We start from the raw sequence: 21,739 nt of genomic DNA, 5'->3' as shown, positions 1-21,739 counted from the left end.
GTGTTTGTGTGGGTTTCCTCCGGTTTCTTCCCACACTCCAAAGGCATACTGATAGGGAATCTAGAATGTGAGCCCCATCGGGGGACAGTGATTATAATGTATAGAAAGCGCTGCAGAATTAATGGCGGTATAAGCAAAGCATAATAGGAGAGGAGAGTGGGAACAAGAGGAGAGGAGAGAGAGAATATTAGGAGAGGAAAGAGGGAATAATAGGGGAGGAGAGATGGAATTATAGAGAGGGAATATTAGGAGAGGGAATAATAGGGGAGGAGAGAGGGAATAATAGGAGAGGAGAGGGAATATTAGGAGAGGAAAGGGAATAATAGGGGAGGAGAGATGGAATTATAGAGAGGGAATATTAGGAGAGGGAATAATAGGAGAGGAGAGAGGGAATAATAAGGGAGGGAATAATAGGAGAAGAGAGAGGGAATAATAGGGGAGGAGAGAGGGAATAATAGGAGAGGAGAGAGGGAATATTAGGAGAGGGAATAATAGGAGAGGGAATAATAGGAGAGGAGAGGGGGAATAATAGGAGAAGAGAGAGGGAATAATAGGAGAAGAGAGAGGGAATAATGGGGGAGGAGAGAGGGAATAATGGGGGAGGAGAGAGGGAATAATGGGGGAGGAGAGAGAGGGAATAATGGGGGAGGAGAGAGAGGGAATAATGGGGGAGGAGAGAGAGGGAATAATGGGGGAGGAGAGAGAGGGAATAATGGGGGAGGAGAGAGAGGGAATAATGGGGGAGGAGAGAGAGGGAATAATGGGGGAGGAGAGAGAGGGAATAATGGGGGAGGAGAGAGAGGGAATAATGGGGGAGGAGAGAGAGGGAATAATGGGGGAGGAGAGAGAGGGAATAATAGGAGAGGAGAGAGGGAATAATAGGGGAGGAGAATAATTAGGGAATAATAGGAGAGGATAAGAGGGAATATTAGGAGAGGGAATAATAGGAGAAGAGAGAGGGAATAATAGGGGAAGAGAGAGGGAATAATAGGGGAGGAGAGGGAATAATAGGAGAGGATAGAGGGAATATTAGGAGAGGGAATAATAGGAGAGGAGAGAGGGAATATTAGGAGAGGGAATAATAGGAGAAGAGAGAGGGAATAATAGGGGAGGAGAGAGGGAATAATAGGAGAGGAGAGAGGGAATATTAGGAGAGGGACTAATAGGGGAGGAGAGATGGAGTTATAGAGAGGGAATAATAGGAGAGGAGAGAGGGAATATTAGGAGAGGAGAGACAGAATATTAGAGGAGAGAGGTAATATTAGGAGAGGGAATAATAGGAGGAGAGACGGAATAATAGGGGAGGAGAGGGAATAATGGGAGAGGATAGAGGGAATATTAGGAGAGGGAATAATAGGGGAGGAGAGAGGGAATAATAGAGGAGGAGAGAAGGAATATAGCGTGTGCTGGATACTGTGCTGTGACGTGCGGTGAAACACTGCCCACAGCCTGGTCAATCAGGGAGTGTGTGAGACTGGATCCCGCATCGGTGGTGCAAGGTCAACTTCCAGCAGGGTGGATAAAAATCAATTTTTTTTAAAAAAAAATCAAACAAATCGGATTTTTTTTATTTAAATCGGATTTTTTTCAATAAACTGCTTTTTGAGGAAATTATTTTACCATCCAAAGGTTCTTCCATCATGAGATAAAGCTGAGTTGTTTAACTCAGTAGAATAAAGGCTGTATATGTGTAACATTCACAATGCCATGCTCTTCCAGAGGTTTCTGTAGGATTAGTGGGCAGTTTCTCTCCTATATTATCACAGACGCTCGCTTTACTTACGCAGTTCTCAAAACTGAATTTGACTCCGCAGAGGTCCCAGCCTCTTCTTCATGGCAAAAATGTTACAACATGAACAGAGTTGAGAAAAAGACCTTAATCCTATTGTTCTACAAACCTATGAATACAGAATCAACCCCTTCAGTGCCAAGTCCAAGAAGTTAGACAATATGTTTCTGATTGTTTGGAGTGGAATAGATCTGCACAACACAAGAAGAATGTGAATCTAAGTGTGAGGAGGAGGAAGGGCAAGCAGACAAGAAAATGAAAGTGAAACTTTGAGCACAATACTGCAGCATAGCCACAGACAGACAAGTCTGTATCTGTTTGTGTGTACGATCTGAGGTTTATTACATTCTTTCCTTATAATGGCAGCAGGCCGTAAAAGAGACCCAGTTTGGGAATATTTTAATGAAGCTCCTTCGCCTATCGGTAAGGCAGGCATGCGTGCAAAATGCAAACGATGCAACAAAGAGATGCAAGGCCTGGTGGCGCGAATGAGGCAACATCATGAGAAGTGCGGTGATGAAGATGACCAAAGAAACACTTCTGAACAGACAGGATCTTCAGGTTGGTAAACATTTTTATTGAATCCTATTTCTAAAGACTGAACTGTCATGTGTGAGAAAAATTATATTTCTTATTATTACTGCATGTTACTGTCATTTGGTACAGTTATGAAGAAAAACAAATATTCCTTTTGGGGCAGGGGCAGTGATGTGTTGTGTACAATAAGCAGAAATTGTATAAACAATAAAATAACAGCATTGACTTTTTTTGTTTAGGGGAATTCATGGATTCTGGAAACTATCCACCTCCAAGATCACCATCATTCTGTTCTACAGTTTCAGAGTTATCCATCCAGGATAGTGCTTCATTAGCAGCAGCAGCAGCATCATCATCAGACACCCACAGCCACATATCACCATCACCCAAAAGGAAGAAAAAACCTTTACCTCCTGGAACCACCATAGATAGGTTTGTGATAAGAACTAGCAGATTAGAAAAAGAGTTGATTGATGAAAAAATTGCCCAGTTTATTTATGCAACGAACTCTTTCCGTCTGACTGAGAACCCACATTTCATTAATATGGTTCAGTCACTGAGACCAGGATACAGTCCACCCAGCAGAGCTGATGTTGCAGGGAAACTGCTGGATCAAGTGTATGACAGAGAAATGGAGCAATGTGCAACAGCTCTGGAGGGTAAAATTGTTAACCTAAGTATTGATGGGTGGAGTAATGTCCACAATGATCCTATTGTATGTGCTTGTATAACAACAGAAGAAGGTAAAGTCTTCCTTGCACAAACAACTGATACGTCAGGAAATGCACACACAGCAGAATACTTACAAGAAGTGGCAGTAAAAGCTATAACGACATGTGAACAAAAATTCAAATGTCTAGTACGCAGTTTGGTCACTGACAATGCTGCAAACGTATCCAAGATGAGAAGAGATTTAGAAGAGCAGGGAGGGAATACAAAGCTGCTAATAACATATGGTTGCAGTGCTCATTTGCTGCACCTTTTAGCCAAAGACTTAAGTGTTCCAGAAATAAAGGCTAATGTTGTTGAAATTGCTAAATACTTCCGTAATAATCATTTTGCTGCAGCAGCTCTGAAAAGGATGGGTGGAACCAAGCTAACGCTCCCACAAGATGTTAGATGGAACTCTGTGGTGGACTGTTTTGAGCAGTATATCAAAAACTGGCCTATTCTGATGACACTTTGTGAAGAAAATCGAGATAAAATAGATGGCACTGTCACGGCCAAAATCCTCAACATTGGGCTTAAGAGAAATGTTGAACATATGCTGAGCTTCCTGAAACCCATCTCTCAAACTTTAAACAAAATACAGAAAAATAGCTGTTTTATTGCGGATGCTGTTGAAATTTGGAAGGAACTGAGTGAACACTTAAAAACAGAACTACACATGGACAGAATTAAATTACAAGCAGTAAACAAACGAATGGGACAAGCACTGACTCCAGCTCATTTTTTGGCAAATATTGTCAATATCCAATATCAGGGTCAAAACCTAAGTGCTGAGGAAGAGGAGTTAGCTATGACATGGGTATCCAGCAATCATCCATCTTTAATGCCAACTATAATAAACTTCAGAGCTAAGGGGGAACCATTCAAGAAATATATGTTTGCTGAAGATATTTTAAGGAAGGTCACACCAGTAAACTGGTGGAAGTCACTTAAGCGCTTGGATTTAGAGACTGTTCAAGTAATGATTTCACTTTTAACAGCAGTAGCTTCTTCTGCAGGCGTTGAAAGAATATTCTCTTCCTTTGGACTCATTCATTCTAAATTGAGAAATCGGTTGGGACCCAATAAAGCAGGAAAGCTTGTTTTTCTTTTCCAGATTATGAATAGGAACAAAGAAGAAGATGATGATGAAGATGACGACAAGTGAGCTACAGAGGACAGCAGGGACAGTAGTATTTAAGTTTTTCATGTGTCGGCTGAGCTGACAGTCTAAGTTTCTTAAAATATATATATATTTTGTTTAGCCAAATTAGTTAACAAACATGGATGTTTGTTTAAGCAAATAACTTATGTTGTTATTGTTTCAGTTGAATAAATCTATTTAAATTGTTATTAAGGTCAGGATTATTTTTCTCCTTCCTAAGTACAACAGAACAGTGGTGTCCAAATATGAATGATTAACCCATTAAACTGGGGAGAAAAAAGTAATATAAAAAGTGATTCTAAAAATCTTCATCTACTTGCATGTTAAAGTAGCAAGAACTAGTTTAGGTAGAAACTTTGATTTAAATCACTGATTTAAATCAAGCCTTACTGACTAGTGATTTAAATCGTGATTTAAATCAGTTAGATTTAAATCAAATCCACCCTGACTTCCAGAGTCCAAAAGTTGACAAGACATCACCGGGTGTCAGTGGCAGCTGCAACCAGGGTTGACGTGATCAGGACTGAGCGAGCAGCTATAGCGCCGTTCGGAGGCAAGTATGTCAACATAAGGTATTGGCAAAAAGACTTATTTAAAATGGTTAAATGGATGTGCACAACATACGTTGTAGTGGGCCACCTCTTTATATGTGGCTTTGAGCCCGGTTGGCAGGTAACGTTAAGCTTTTAGGTAAAATATTGTATCATTAGATGCACATTGCCTTCCGATCACACTAATGTATTACAGCCGGGGTGGTAGTTTCTTCCGGTCACTGCGTGCTTCCATGTATATGGAGCACAGCCACAATCAGTGATTGGACTGACAGGATACATGATTTCTTATAATGCTTGTTAAACACTGGAAAACAGCAATTTAAAGAACAGATGTCTTGATTTTGAGAAAAGGCAAAATGTTAAAGCTGCACTCATACATATTCCCAAGTCTGACGTCAGCTTGTATTTAAGTGTAGTACGGGCTCATCTCCTCGCTAGGTTACATGTTCTTTTACATTTTTAGTTTTTCCTTCCTAGCAAAGTGAAGCAGAGATTTGTGTGTGCTGGGTGTGTGGACTTCTTTCAGCTACAAAGTTATTGTAATGATAGTTATTATGTTATAGTTATATTAGTGAGCAGAGTCTTTAAGAATATGTTTCGGAGTTTTGCTGACTACTTTGGCACTAGGAAGCTTCAGCCGTCTGCTTCTGCCTAGCACAAAGTTCCCATACACTGTAATGTGATTTTTTTTTTGCACATTCCGTGCGCATGCATTTTTTTTGACACAGGTTGGACTGACCAAAAATGCAACAGGTTGCGTCCGGCGCGCCTAGGCGCACACTACAAAAACGCATGCGCACGAAAACGCATACAAACACGTGCAAACGCTAGACCATGCACCCCCATGTTAAACATAGGGGAGCATGACGCATGCGAATGGACACGCACGATGCACTGCGCTAAAAAACGCTAGTGTGAAACCAGCCTAAGCGAGATAGTCATTGGCGAGCTGCTGTTTCTGCTCCCTACAAAAAAATTGCGTCCAAGTAGCCGTGTGCTGCTGTGTGTGGGGTGCATCACACTTACTTGTGGCCAGTAGTCCTCCACTGGCTCCAGGCTCTACTCTTCCAGAACCTTTGCATCACACAATCCAGGGGACACTGAGGACATTAAAACAGTCAAACTTTTACTTGGCAGTTTATGGTCATTACAATGAAGCATGTAGGATAGTGCACAACAGGTCACAGTCTCTCCCACAGGTACCGGATATAACTTCAGCCCTAGTTCTTGGCATGGGTAGAGCATTCCTCTTGCTAACTCCTCCAGCACTAGGATTTTTTCTCCACCACAAGCAGTGCACCTGGACTCCCTTGCCTCCATCCTCTGAGAGTTTGAGTCCATCTTTCCCTGCAGCTCCGCAGGCTTAGTGCTCCCAAATGCCACCACGTCCATTTTGAGGTCCTCAGGCTAACAGATTGGCACGGAAGGGTTCCATGGCAATCCACTGCCCCGAGTCTATGATCACTGCTATCACTTCACCACACTTTCTTGAACTCCACTGGACACTTCCTAAACTTGACACTATCTCTTAGTTCCCCCACCCCAATCTGGGCCGGTCGTTACAGTCTAGGCTATACTGCACCCCAGTGTGTGTTGCTTTCAGATAATTTAAATTACTATCAGAATACATTTAAAGGGAATCTGTCACCTATTTTTAGCCCTATCAGCTGCCGGTACCGCCATCAGGGGCTTATCTACAGCATTCTGTAATGCTGTAGATAAGCCCCCGATGAAACCTGAAAGATAAGAAAAACAAGTCATATTCTACTCACCGGGGGGCGGTGGGTGTCGCAGTCCAGTCCGGCGCCTCCCATCTTCTAGAGATGATGTCCTCCTTCTTACTTCTGCCGCGGCTCCTGTACAGGCGCACTTTATCTGCCCTGTTGAGTGCAGAGTAAAGTACTGCAGTGCACAGGCACCGGGAAAGGTCAGAGAGGTCCAGCGCCTGCACACTGCAGTACTTTACTCTGCTCTCAACAGGGCAGATAAAGTACGCCTGCGCAGGAGCCGCGGCAGAAGTAAGGAAGAGGGACGGCATCGTATGAAGATAGGAGACGCCGGATTGGACCGGACACCAGGGTGAGTATAATCTAACTTGTTTTTCTTATCTTTCAGGTTTCATCGGGGGCTTATCTACAGCATTACAGAATGCTATAGATAAGCCTCTGATGGCGGTGGCCGCAGCTGATGGGACTAAAATGGGGTGACAGATTCCCTTTAACCACTTGGGGTGTCAGAAAGTAGAACATCATCTCCACCACTCCTACAGTTCCAAGTCAACTGAGGTGTGTGAGATGACACTTTTTTACACCATAATATCCCAGCTGTGTTAAAGGGAACCTGTCAGCAGTTTTGGCCGATATAAGATACGGCTACCGCCTTTCAGGGCATATCTGTAGCATTCTATAATGCTGTAGATAAGCCCTCGATCCGACCTACAAGAGAAGAAAAATAAGTTTTATTATACTCACCCGGGGGGCTGTCCGGTCCAATGGGTGTCGCGGGTCTGGGTCTGGCGCCTCCCATCTACTTGCGAGGCCGCCCTCCTGTTGCTCCATGGCTCCCCAGCATCGCGCTACTGCGCAGGCTTACTTATCTGCCCTGTTGAGGGCAGACCAAAGTACTGCAGTGCGCAGGTGCAGGTAAAGATCAGAGAGGCCCAGCGCCTGCGCACTGCAGTATTTTTCTCTGCCCTCAACAGGGCAGATAAGTACGCCTGCGCAGGTGCGCAATGCCGGGGAGCCATGAAGCAACAGGAGGGCACCATCGCAAGAAGGTGGGAGGCACCGGACCTGGACCTGCAGCACCAATCCGACCGGACCGCCGCCCCGGGTGAGTATAATAAAACTTATTTTTCTCATCTTTCAGGTTGAATCAAGGGCTTATCTACAGATTATAGAATGCTGTAGATCAGGGTTCCCCAACTCCAGTCCTCAAGGCCCACCAACAGATCATGTTTTCAGGATTTCTTTTGTATTGCACAGGTGATGCAATTATCACCTGTGCAATACTAAGGAAATCCTGAAAACATGATCTGTTGGTGGGCCTTGAGGACTGGAGTTGGGGAACCCTGCTGTAGATAAGCCCCAAAAGGCAGTGGCCGCATGTTATAGTGGTCAAACCTGGTGACAGGTTGTTTTTAAGGTAAACTTGGCTACATCTGTGTGTGTATATAGATAGGTGTAATGCAGGGGTGGTATACCAGTGGTGCAGTCGCACAGAGGCCAAAGAGGTAAGGGTGCCCATTTCCAAAGCAGGTGAAATTGTACATTATGATGAGCTTTTGGACTGCATAGGGCTTATACTGTTCTTGTACAGGGGCCCTCTTCTGACTGTATATGGCACTGATGATTATATATTTTGCATGTGAAACCTTGTTTATTTTGTTCATTATGGTCTTCACATTTGTAGGACTTTTAATGGGGTTGTCCGGAAACGCGAGGATTCACAAGTCTACAGTCACATAGAGTTATTAGTGACTTTTGTGAAAAACCTAAATATCCCCTTTAAGGGTCCATTCATTTCTGTCGTAGCCTACTGTTGTTCAGCAATATTGGCAAAATTGGTGAAATGTCCATAAAATCTAATATATAAAGCTCAAAGTGTGTATGTGTGTATGTATGTGTGTGTGTGTATGTTTGTTTGTATGTCCGGGATAGGCATTCGCACCGTCGCAGCTACAGCCACAAAATTTGGCACAGTCACACGTCTGGACCCCGAGAGCGTCCTAAGCTATGTTGTGAGGCGAAATTTTAACCCCGCGCGTTCCAATTCACCAAACAATTTTGCCCCTATCTACATACTGGGGGAAAAAGTGTGTGCGCGTCAAGCCCTGCCCCTCATTATGATGTCACACTGGTTGCCATGGCGACGCTGATGTCATCAAAGGTTGCAAGCCCCGCCGCCGCTCATTATGATGTCATAATGGTTGACTATGAGATGGAGGATGTGTGATGAGTATATGGGCACCGGACTATGGGATGGAGGATATGTATGATGGGTATATGGGAACGGCACTATGGGATGGAGGATATGTATATGGGCACGGGACTATGGGATGGAGGATATGTATGATGGGTATATGGGAACGGGACTATGGGATGGAGGATGTGTGATGGGTATATGGGCACTGGACTATGGGATGGAGGATATGTATGACGGGTATATGGGCACGGGACTATGGGATGGCGGATATGTATATGGGTACGGGACTATGGGATGGAAGATGTGTGATGGGTATATGGGCACTGGACTATGGAATAGAGGATATGTTTTACGGGTATATGGGCACGGGACTATGGGATGGTGGATATGTATATGGGCACGGGATTATGGGATGGAGGATGTGTGATGGGTATACGGGCACTGGACTATAGGATGGAGGATATGTATGACGGGTATATGGGCACGGGACTATGAGATGGCGGATATGTATGATGGGTATATGGGCACTCGACTATGGGATGGAGGATATGTATGATGGGTATATGGGCACGGGACTATGAGATGAAGGATGTGTGATGGGTATATGGGCACTCGACTATGGGATGGCGAATATGTATGATGGGTATATGGGCATGGGACTATGGGATGGAGAATATGTATGATGGGTATATGGGCATGGGACTATGGAATGGAGAATATGTATGATGGGTATATGGGCATGGGCCTATGGGATGGAGGATGTGTGATGGGTATATGGGCACGGGCCTAAGGGATCGTGGATATGTATGATGGGTATATGGGCACGGGACTATGGGATGGCGGATATGTATGATGGGTATATGGGCACGGCACTATGGGATGGTGGATATGTATATGGGCACGGGATTATGGGATGGAGGATGTGTGATGGGTATACGGGCACTGGACTATAGGATGGAGGATATGTATGACGGGTATATGGGCACGGGACTATGAGATGGCGGATATGTATGATGGGTATATGGGCACTCGACTATGGGATGGAGGATATGTATGATGGGTATATGGGCACGGGACTATGAGATGAAGGATGTGTGATGGGTATATGGGCACTCGACTATGGGATGGCGAATATGTATGATGGGTATATGGGCATGGGACTATGGGATGGAGAATATGTATGATGGGTATATGGGCATGGGACTATGGGATGGAGAATATGTATGATGGGTATATGGGCATGGGCCTATGGGATGGAGGATGTGTGATGGGTATATGGGCACTCGACTTTGGGATGGAGGATATGTATGATGGGTATATGGGCACGGGCCTAAGGGATCGTGGATATGTATGATGGGTATATGGGCACGGGACTATGGTATGGAGGATAATTATAATTTTCTATAACTAACCACAGTTAGTTACTATGCCCGGGCAGTGTCGGGCTCTTCAGCTAGTAAAGTATAAATTTCATCGGTGGGGGTCAGACTCTCAGCACCACCACCACCGATCATGTGACCAAAAGGGTTTTCCATTCTTTGTTTTCAAGTAATTTTTCATTATTGATGTTTTGTGATAAGATTTTTACAAAACTGTTTTGTTGTGTTTTCACAGATTCCCCCCATTTTTCGACGACAATCCCTTTGGAATATATCAGAAAATTCTGGCTGGCAAAATAGATTTTCCAAGACATTTAGATTTATATGTGAAGTAAGTTTTGTCAGCGGACCAATATGTTAAGTTTACTAATACAATGGATGCGGATGGATTTTTTTGTACAGAAAACAAGTGTAACATATTTTTCTCTCGCTCTCCAGAGACATTTTGCAATCAAAATGTGCCATATTTTTCCCAAAATCTAGAGCAAGGATTGCAATGGGTTGTGGTGCAGTCAGGTTGCCCCTCTCCATAGATTAACCACCGATCCTGCTGAAATTGCCAAGTTTGACTTCCATTTACCTAATGCGTATGACCGGCTTAAAATGATAACTATTTGTTCTGATCAGACTAATGTTTCAAACTACTCTGTCTTCATATCTTTTTCTGATATTTGCAGACTTGACTAGATCTGACAATTGGCACCTGATATCCTTGGCCATTTTTATGCTTAGGCTGGTCACACACACACAAAAGATTGGGGATATTTAAAACCAATATGTCATCTCTTATTTTCCTAAAATCTGCTGTTGTGGGACAGTTAGGAGGCCCTGTTACATATAAAATTGTCACCCAAGGGGATTGTTTCGGACTACTATCAGTATGAGAACTTTCTCTTAGAGTAGCTAAACTTTTAAAAAAAACTTTTGACATATTAAATCAAAATGTCTATATCATTTGTAGGTTCCAAGACCTTCACCATCACTGAAATGTAGGGTCAGAGGCACTCAGATATTCAGAATACGAGCAGATCAGTGTATGGACCAGTAGACTTTCTTTTGAGTCCGTACACCGCTCTGCATGCGCTCGGCGGATCATCTGATCACATTTGCCCCTTTATTTCAAATTCAGCATGTGTTTTGGTCAAAGCTTCTCTGTTGTCACTAGGTTTTTTTTTTATGTTTAGTCACCCTTTGAGCTCTTTGAAGGTTAACTTCTGGCTTTCACATAGTTACCTAGTTTCCTAATTGTAGCATAATAATTACAAGCCGCGTCAATATACTTTTAAGCAAGTTATTAGAGGATGATTTTAAAGGGAACCTGTCAGCTGTTTTGGACGCTATAAGATGTGGCCACTGGTTTTCAGGGCTTATCTACAGCATTCTGTAATCCTTGTGTATATATTGCTAGCATAGGCAATAAGCCAACCAAAGGGAGAATCCAGATCTTAAAGGGAACCTGTTACCTCGTTTTGCCGCTGCAAGATGCGGCCCTGCCTTTCAGGGCTTATCTACAGCATTCTATAGTGCTGTAGATAAGCCCCCGATCTGACCTGCAAAAAATTAAGTTTTATTATACTCACCCGGTGGGGGGGCGGTCTGGTCCGATGGGTGTCGCAGGTCCGGGTCTGGAACCTCCCATCTTCTTGTGATGCCACCCTCCTGCTTGCTTCATCACTCCCCGGCATCGCACTTCTGCGCAGGTGTACTTCTCTGCCCTGTTGAGGGCAGAATAAAGTACTGCAGTGCGCAGGCGCCGAGAAAGGTCAGCGAGGCCCAGCGTCTGCGCACTGCAGTACTTTGCTCTGCTCTCAACAGGGCAGAGAAGTGCGCCTGCACAGGAACGCGATGTCGGGGTGTGATGAAACAACAGAAGGGCGACATCGCAAGAAGATGGAAGGCACCGGACTGGGACCTGCGTCACCCATCGGACCGGACCGCCCCCCGGGTGAATATAATAAAAGTTATTTTTCTTATGTTGCAGATCGGATCGGGGGCTTATCTACAGCATTACAGAATGTTGTAGAGAAGCCCTGAAAGGCGGTGGCCGTATCTTATAGTGGCCAAAACAGGTAACAGGTTCCTTATAAGATCCGGATTCTCCCTTTGGTTGGCTTATTGCCTATGCTATCAATATATACACACGGCTCCATGTTCCCACTGCCACACTTACCGGTACTTTATAGTATCTGGTTTTGGAGCTCATGGACATTACTGAGATATTTGTGTGCAGTCTTTGCTCATCCCGTCTACTGTATGTAACCGCTTTCCAGGAAAGAGAAATCTGTGAATTGTGCCGAAGAGATTAGTACTCTCTATAGAGAATGGAAATCAGTGGTGATTAGAAATCACGACCCTGAAACCTCAGAAGGTCATTTTGATTATTTCCCTTTAAGATGTAGAGTATGGAGTATGTGGGCCCAATGTATTGAGTCTCTTGATGTTTCAGTGCCTCTGCTTGGATATTGTGCACACGGCTCTTTGGTATTTTGCCCTGTTCCTGCCTATGACCCGAATATGAATTGCCAAATATGAATTGCCATTTTTTGTACTTTACCGTTCACATAAACATTATGTTATTACGTGACATGGAGCGTTTCTATGCTATTGCCAGAAGAGTTACTGAACCAGAAAAAAAAAGTTCAGCGCATTACTGTAGATCAAGACCTGGAAGACTGGAAATCAATACCAGCATTTACGCTGAATATCTGGTTTGGATTTTGTTTTTCCATCTAATGATTTAAGTGATGTCTCATGAGAGGCTTTTAGGAATTAATGAGAAACATTATAGCGCCGGGCACTGAATGACATCATGTGTTCCCCGGTCCGTCCTGCCCCTCAGTGAGTCCGTGGTTCAGCTGCTCATCATCGTGGGTCACTGGGTGCTTTGGGTGCAGATGAATCTCCTCTCCTGCTATTAGCATTTGTCTTTGCTGATTGGCGTTGATATACGACATACATATCATTATACAGGCATTTTCCTAGAGTGGCTAAGCAATCATGGAAGTATGCCTGCATGATGCCTGCTGAGAACACTTATCCCTACATCTGTGCAGGGAGGCTTCCCGGCCCATGGGAACCGGAGGGATTCAAGTATTTTATTCCCTAAGGACATACAAACACTAAACGTGCTAGTGTAGAGAAGATGTGGGACATGTACTTACATGTACTTATTAATCCCTAGGAATTTGTGCTTATGGTGATTTACACTGTTAAAGAGGTCGTAGAGGGTAGAAAAATACAGGAATTAAATCGGGTGGGTGTTACTACCTTTATGTATTTTACACTCTAAACCCTTCTAAAAATTATTTAGCCCCTCGATCTGTTGGTAAGTATCAAACTTAGCTCTATTTGTCCTCTGCCCTGTACAGACAGAAGATAATGGAAGCACGTCAAATTCTGATATACAGCTTATGGCATGTTCCCCAACCACAGGGAATGTGTAAAAAGGGCTTACATTGCATGGACATGGCTGCACACCCACATGCTCTTTATAAGAAACTAGATGGAGGCCTGATGCTATCGCATTGGGAGGGCAGTAATGTCACCATGGGAGCAGGCTTTGCAGCGTTGAGAATCTCTCCCCCCATGTGCTCAACCATCTATCCACTCTCTCCCCATGTGCTGACTTCCCCCGTCTGCTCTCTTCTTTGACCTCTCCTTCCTTTGCTGTGCTCTCCCTTCATGTGCTGTCCCGTTTGAGCTGTCTCCCCCTGTGCTGTGTCTCTCTCACCCCTGTGTCTGACCGTGTACAGAACATACCACAGCTCCTGGGCAGGGGAGGAAGCAAAAGACAATACTGACTTTACAGCAGATCTCAGAGGATACATTTTGTGAGGGGAAAAAATATTGTTTAAAAACAGACTGTGAAATATTTTACCTCACAAAATGAATCCTCTGTGATCCCCTGCTGTTATGTCAGTATTGTCATTTGCTTCCTCCCCTGCCCAGCAGATATGATATGCTCCGTTCACAGTCAGACACAGACAATTTTTAAAATGAACTTTCGATCGTGGGAAAACCCCTTTAGGCTGTGTGCCCACGATGCGATTTTTAAGCGTTTTTGCTGCGATTTTCGGCGCGAAAACGTTTAAAAATCTTGTACAGAACGCACCCCGTGCATTCCTATGGCATTCCGCACATGCTGTGCTAATGCTGCGCTTTTTTCCATGGCGGAATCGCATCGCGGAAAAAATCGCAGCATGCTCATTCTTTTGTGCAAAATCCCAAAGAATTGCCACGATTCCGCACCCATAGGAATGCATGAGAATCGCTTACTTCCCGCATGTGGCTATGCCCACCATGCGGGAAGTTAAGCATCTCATGTGCGGTTGGTACCCACGGTGTGGAGGAGAGGAGACTGTCCTCCAGGCCCTGGGTACCATACCCCTGTAAAAAAAGGAATAAAAAAAAAAAAATCGGGGTATGTTTAACTTCCGACGTCCCGCGCTGCCATCCCGGGCCTCAGCGTTCCCAGTAATGCCTTGCGGCAAGGTCCTGTGATGACGTAGTCTCACGTGACTCTAGCGGTCTCGTGAGATCGCTATAGCAACGCGAGACCAACGTCATCACAGGTCTCGCAAGGCATTACTGGGAACGCTGAGGCCCGGGATGGCAGCGCGGGACGTCGGAAGGTAAACATACCCCGATTTTTTAATTATTTTTTACATTCTTTCTTTTACTATTGATGCCGCATAGGCAGCCTCAAAAGTAAAAACCTGGTCACACCTGTCAAACACTATGTCTGACGAGTGTGACCACCCTGTCAATCACTTTCCAAGCGATGCTTCAGATCGCTTGGAAAGTGCTTGACTATCGCACGCGAATATCGCGAACATAATCGCGGGAAAATCGCGCGGGAAAAAACCACGCGATTTCTGGGAAGGAGTCCGGTTTTCAGTGTCCGGATTTAAACGCTACGTGGGCACATAGCCTTAATGTGACCAGCTTTCTCTGCCTGAAGACACTTTGCGCATCTGCTGCCGGGAACAGCCGAATGATTCACTGTGCCTGTGCGGAATTCACGCAGGCGCAGTGCGATGGTGTTCCGCTGGTGGTACCGCGCAAGAGGCTATGTTAGTGTGTGTGAGTATGAGTGTGAGTGTGTGTGCGACGGTGTTTCGCTGGTGGTACCGCGCAATAGGTTGGTACCAGCAGCAGTTTCCATATTGAGACACATCACTTGGGTGTCCCAATATGGCAGTCGGTGAACTTCCTCCGCTTGGAATTCTGGGATTCGGTGACATCTGGACAGAACAGGAAATGAAAAAATTGCAAGGCAATTATATAAATAGATCCTTCAGAAAAGTCACAATTAACAGTTGGAGCCTTAAAAACAGTGCTAGTCCTAATAAATTACATAGGTTTAAGAGATCTGGATGTGACCACTCTTCTTTACCTCTGGGCTAACATCAGTGCACCTGGAGACCCCCCTATAATAATAATAAAAATAACTTACACTCACCTCCTGCGCCGTTCCAGCTATGATGGCACAGTGTTTCCTGGGGCTTTCCTGACATTGTCATGTGAGTCCTAGCGCCGTTGAGCTGCTGCGCTCTGATTTCCCTCTGACAAGCAGAATGTTGGCGCAATAGCCCAATAGGTGGCTGCTGATTGGTCGTAGGGCTCACACATAGCATAATATTGGCACGTGAGCCACGAAAGACCGAGCAGCGACATATCTGAAACTTCACCTGTGTAGGCGATGAGTATCTGTTACTTTTATCATACAACCCCACCCACACATTGGGTTTTTCTTCTTGACTGAATTGGAAAACTGCTGCGTTTTTAAAAACTGCAAGGTGTCACTTTTTTCAGCGTTTTTGCACAGTTTTTTTATTGATGGAAAGCAATGAATAAGTGCAAAACCGGTTTTGCTGCTTTTTGGTGCAGAACACTCAGGGACAACAGGCACTAAACTGTATGCGCATGCACTGGAGACAAATGTACCTGAAAAACAAAGCAAGATAAAACCCGGCAATACCTGCTTTTTGTAAGCAGCTTTTTTTTACTGCCAACAGAGCAGGTTTTGCCTGCATATGAAAAAAACCACAACATGTGAACATAGCCTTACACCAGAGACAAGGTTGCTCCCTTCAAGTCACCTAGCTTGTTCCATACTACCTGGAAGGACTCCTGGGGGCCGCGGCGCAGAGAACCAGCCATAGGGTGTCACCTCAACTAGGGAGCACTGGCTGAAAGACTACAGCAAAGCAGCCGGTAGTATAGACGTGAATGATCATTGCAGTGTCGCCTTGGATTAAACTATACCACAGATATTACAGATTAAAATAGAGCATTTCTATAAATATTCGCCTGAAAATGCCCAGGATACCACTAAACACCTGTGCAGAACAGATTGTCCATAGACTGTTTCCTATATAGCCCGCAGGACACAATGAGCACAAACCATCTTCGTATAAAAAAATGCACAATTCTGCCGGTGCCTAAAAATAATGGAAACTTCATCAAAATCTTATCCAAGATGAATTCCTCCTCTTAAGGGTATGTGCACACACTGCAGATTCACCTGCGGGTTTTTTCCTGCGGAACCGCAGGTAAAGTGACCTGCGGTTTGGCCTGCGGTTTGACACCTGGACAATGGAATAGGTGGCAATCCGCAGCAGAATCCGCAGAAACAATTGACATGCTGCGGAAAAAAAAAACGCAGCTTTTCCGCAGGTAAAAAACCGCAGCGTGAGCACTGCGGTTTTTAAAACCCATAGGCTAACATGGTAAAGTACCATGTCTGCGGAAATGCTGCAGTTCTGCAGGGCCAAAACCGCAGCGTGTGCACATACCCTAATTGTAAACCCTGGTATCTCAAGTATTGATTTAACATTCTTAGAACTAACAAAAATGATGTGGTTTAGGTGTGACCTATTTCCAATGCAATCACAGTCGTCAGAAAAACTAAGTACACTCCCTCTCAATTATATAGTTTTTATGTATCAGGACATTACTTAGACAAAAAAACCATGGTTGTTAGGCTGGGGTCACACTGCGTTTAGGCAGTTCGTTTAACGGTTGTGTTACACTGCGGCATAACGCAATCCGTTAACATTGCCATTAACCCCCATTATCGGGCACATCGCCAATGCATGCCATTATCGGCATGTGCTAGCGATGTGCCGTCATTCTGGGACGGACCTTCGGGTGCGGTCTGCAGCGTCCGAAGGTCCGTCACTGCTAGCGCAGATTCTTCATCGCGATCGTGTTATGCTATAGCGTTAACGCAGCCCGTCAAAGCTATGCTTTGAATGGGCTGCTTTAATGCAGTATGAACCTAGCCTTAGAAGAGCCCTGCTGCTTACAAGAGTTCTCCTGGCAACCTCCGGCTTTAAGTTATGGGCGTGTAAGGGAGGTCCAGGACTGTTATCAAGGCTGAGCACTCTGGTGCATTTGTGCCCATTTGCTCCTCTTACATGAAAGCGGCAATCTTTCACCAGCATTCCTGTGTCTTCTCCCACCGCGAAATTAGGGATATCACTGTGGTGCTGAAGCCTTTCTGTAATTGGTTTCTCAAGAATTGAGACGCAGTCCGGTTCAAATGCAACAAGTGAAACTTTACTTGAATAACTTGGCAGCACATTCTTGTCAGTTACAACATCAATAGCAAGTTCCATGCAGTTCTCATTCTGTTCTTTCCCTGTACTCAGTTCCACGTCCTCCAGTACATTACGGGGTAATAGCGCCTTATGCCGTACCGTTCAGACTTCTGTACTTGGGGATTCTCTGGCCCATTTCACCTCGGTCCTGAGAGCATCGGCCCATGCAACTATCTGCCACATGTTGAATATTCTGCACCCTGTACTTTCCCGAACCGCTTCCTTTCTCCAGCTATGAACTGCTGCAATCCTGCTTGACACCATACTTCTGTCCTATAGACTCCGAATGGCTAAGCTCCTCTTCTTCAATGTTACGTGACTGCTGTGGTGTCCAGGGCCTAGAGGCCATGTGGACTATTCGGGCGCCCACGCCCTCCTTCCTACCTAAGGAAACATTCCTAGCTTACCACACAGCAGCCCCTCCTACAGTTTAACTCTTTCATACACTATACTGTAGCTGAAAGCTCTGTACACTATAATGCCCCCATCTAGTGCCCAATCCAATAACAACACTTACCCTCTACACTATACTTAGCAGCATTACAAGAGTACAACATTATACACATATATACTTGTACATTAAGCAGGATACGGTGATACATATAACAGTGAAGCAGTACCATTGTATAGACATGGTAATACACTTAATCGTGTAGCAGTACCGTTCTGTATTAACAAATATACATACAGTGATAATATATGGCATCGGGAGAAGAGAGAAAGGCAAAGGTATAACCGTAATATATCATACCCCCTACAGGCGCACGGCTGTCGTGGCTTCAGTCACCGTTCAGTACTCAGTGGGGGCGGCTGTAACCATGTTCGGCACTGATTGACCGCCGGCTCTGTGCTGATGCACTGCTGAGCCGGCTGTTAGTCTGTGCCTGGCGTGGATACAGCTGCCCCTCATTGAGCGGTGACTGAAGCCACGCCAGCCGTGCGTCCATGACTGGAAGCCCAAGGTTTCTGGGTCACATTAGCTGGAAATCGTGACAAAACCATCAATCCCAATAATAATTATGTGCTAACTGGGTAATGTTCCATTAGACCATCACAACTGTGTATATCTGTATCAAAATCAGTGTGTGCTGAGAGTATGACAAAAGATTCCTGATAACAGACAGCCAAAAATCAACCTGCACTAGGTGTAAATACAGATAAACCTGAAATTCATGTTCTGCTCATTCACCCCTCATTTGGGGAGGAGGTGGAAGCAGCTGCAGAAGAATTCCCTTAAAGGTGTTATCCGGTCTAGAATGACAAGTCTGCAGACACTCTGGCTGCAGACTTGTAACTCCTCCAAGTGTGCACACTATGTGCTATGAGGATTCGCCGGTTTCTGCGCTGGGACCAGCAGTCAAGAATGCTATATTCATACTCCCACCCAAAACCCATCTAGTGGGTACAGTCTCGCTCAATATACTTGTATGGAGCAGTCGCTCCCACTAGATTAGATGGAATTCGCTTAATACAAGTTTATAGAGCGAGGCAGCCCCATTATATGGGTTTTGGCTGAGAGTACGCATATCACATACTTGACCGTGTTCCCGGAGCAGATATCGGCGAATTTTCACAGTGCACGCACTATGAGCATTCACAAGTCTGCAGTCACACAGAGTGACTGCAGACTTGTCATTCTAGACCCGATAACCCCTTTAAAGGGATTATTCAGTCCAAACCTAGAAGTCTGCAGTCTCTCTGTGTGACTGCATACTTATGAATTCCCCCAGCGAATGCACTGTGATTCGCTGGTTTCTGACTTGGGACCGGAGGTCATGTATGAGTTATACATATTCCTGGTCAGTGGGCGCAACCTTGCTTCCATATACTTGTGTTGAGCGATGTCGCGCCCCGTCTAGTGATGCGGCCGACTAGTGACTAGAGGGCGTAGCCTCGCTCCATACAAGTGTATGGAAGAGAAGCTGCACCCACTGGCTGGCAGTATGTATAACGCATACTTAACCTCCGGTACAGGGTCAGAAACCGGTGAATCCTCACAGTGCGTGCGCTGGGGGATTCATAAGTCTGCAGTCACACAGAGGGACTGCAGACTTATTGGTTGGGACCAGACGACCTCTTTAACTTTCACCCCTAAAACACACAGTAATGGTAATTCCAACACAACAAGTTTCCTGCGTCTCCTATAATGGGTCATCCTGCGAGATTAGCTGCTGCTCATACATTGGAGATTACCAATAATATACATTAAAGAGAAAGGATGGTGTAAAAGTTAATCTTTTCTATTGAAACATTACTTAGTAGTGTATCTACATGAATGTGACTAATGGAGATTTTTTTTCAGAGACCTGATAAAGAAATTGCTGGTTGTGGACCGCACTAGACGTCTAGGTAACATGAAGGTAAGTAAAAGAAGTGTTTTCTCTATACATTAGATCCAGGATGTTAAAGGAGTTGTCGTTAAAAGGGATTTTTAATTTCCTTGTTTACTGCTCGTTGTCTAGGCTACCAGACACCTCTGCAGTCTATCATCGGCGGCCGGTCTCATAAGCAACAGCATAGCGCTTGTAAGCCCTGCTGAGGCTGGTTGGATCACTGGAATTAGTCAACTTTGACTTTAAGGCTGTGTGCCCACGATGCGATTTTTAAGCGTTTTTGCCGTGATTTTCGGTGTGAAAACGCTGCGAAAACGTTTAAAAATCTTGTACAGAACACCCCCCATGCATTCCTATGGCATTCCGCACATGCTGTGCTAATGCTGCGCTTTTTTCCGCGGCGGAATCGCATTGCGGAAATAATCACAGCATGCCCATTCTTTTGTGCGGAATCGCAAAGAATTGCCGCGATTCCGCACCCATAGGAATGCATGAGAATCGCTTACTTCCCGCATGTGGCTATGCCCACCATGTGCGAAGTTAAGCGTCTCATGTGCGGTTGGTACCCATGGTGTGGAGGAGAGGAGACTGTCCTCCAGGCCCTGGGTACCATACCCCTGTAAAAAAAAAATAATAAAAAAAAAAATCGGGGTATATTTACCTTCCGACGTCCCGCGCTGCCATCCCGGGCCTCAGCGTTCCCAGTAATGCCTTGCGGCAAGGTCCTGTGCTGACGTAGTCTCGCGTGACTCTAGCGGTCTCGTGAGATCAGTTTAGCAACGTGAGACCAACGTCATCACAGGTCTCGCAAGGCATTACTGGGAACGTTGAGGCCCAGGATGGCAGTGCGGGATGTCGGAAGGTAAATATACCCCGATTTTTTAATTATTTTTACATTCTTTCTTTTACTATTCAATAGTAAAAACCTGGTCACACTTATCAAACACTGTTTGACGAGTGTGACCAACCTGTCAATCACTTTCCAAGCGATGCTTGAATATCGCACGTGAAAATCACGGCAAAATCGCGAACATAATCGCGGTAAAATCGCGCGAAAAAAAGCGCGATTTCTGGGAAGGAGTCCGGTTTTCAGTGTCCGGATTTAAACGCTACGTGGGCACATAGCCTAAAGCTTTGGAAAAGTGCTGCAACACTGAAGTTTTCTTCTTGGCGCAGCATTAGAGTATGCGCCACTCAGGCTGGCGGGGGTGACTATGCGGCTGGTCTGAACTGCAGCATTGTCCCAGCAAGTAGGAAGCCATGAGGCAGAGAGAAGAGCCCAATGTACCACACCTGCATCTGACCATACGATGCACCACAGCTTTACACAACAGAACGCAGAGAAAGCATTTTAGAGTAATTAACATTTCACCAGGTCTAAGCACATTAAGGGGTTAATGTTACTAACAGTGGGGCTCTATGGATGAGACCCTAAAACTGATCATTGGGCAAAATCATCCCAAACATGCTACTGTGGGCTAGGTACTGAGACATTCAGGGCTCCAGAGTAGTGGTGGGCCTCCTGGTCTGTCTGCTGGGTGGGGGTATATTGTGTTAGTGCAGCCGAGACTGATGGTCTACACACAGGGGGCCAAACAAAGAGTGGGCACAGAAAATGGCAGGCAGTATCTGGCGATTGAGGGGGAGAGTCTGCTGTGGTGGGTGAAGTGTATGATGGCAATGCAGACAGTGAGATAGTGAGTGAATGTCCCAGTGTTGTGAGGAGAATTCAACAAACCACTGTGT

At 45.1% G+C, this 21,739-nt stretch overlaps 1 protein-coding gene across 1 annotated transcript in view; it reads left to right on the top strand.

Moving 5' to 3' along the window:
- PRKX (protein kinase cAMP-dependent X-linked catalytic subunit) overlaps positions 1-21,739 on the top strand; it is a 164,394-nt gene that overhangs the window by 126,342 nt on the left and 16,313 nt on the right. Inside the window, exons 5-6 of the mRNA XM_073565959.1 lie at positions 10,292-10,387; positions 19,963-20,020. Of these exons, the coding sequence (XP_073422060.1) occupies positions 10,292-10,387; positions 19,963-20,020 (154 nt within the window). The remainder of the gene's footprint in view (positions 1-10,291; positions 10,388-19,962; positions 20,021-21,739) is intronic.

This window comes from Dendrobates tinctorius, unplaced genomic scaffold (genome assembly GCF_039654945.1).
Source record: "Dendrobates tinctorius isolate UK_male_01 unplaced genomic scaffold, ASM3965494v1 ptg000016l, whole genome shotgun sequence".
In the NCBI taxonomy this organism is placed as follows: domain Eukaryota; kingdom Metazoa; phylum Chordata; class Amphibia; order Anura; family Dendrobatidae; genus Dendrobates; species Dendrobates tinctorius.
Note: the sequence above shows the minus strand (reverse complement) of the source record. Positions and strands in the feature narration are given on the sequence as shown.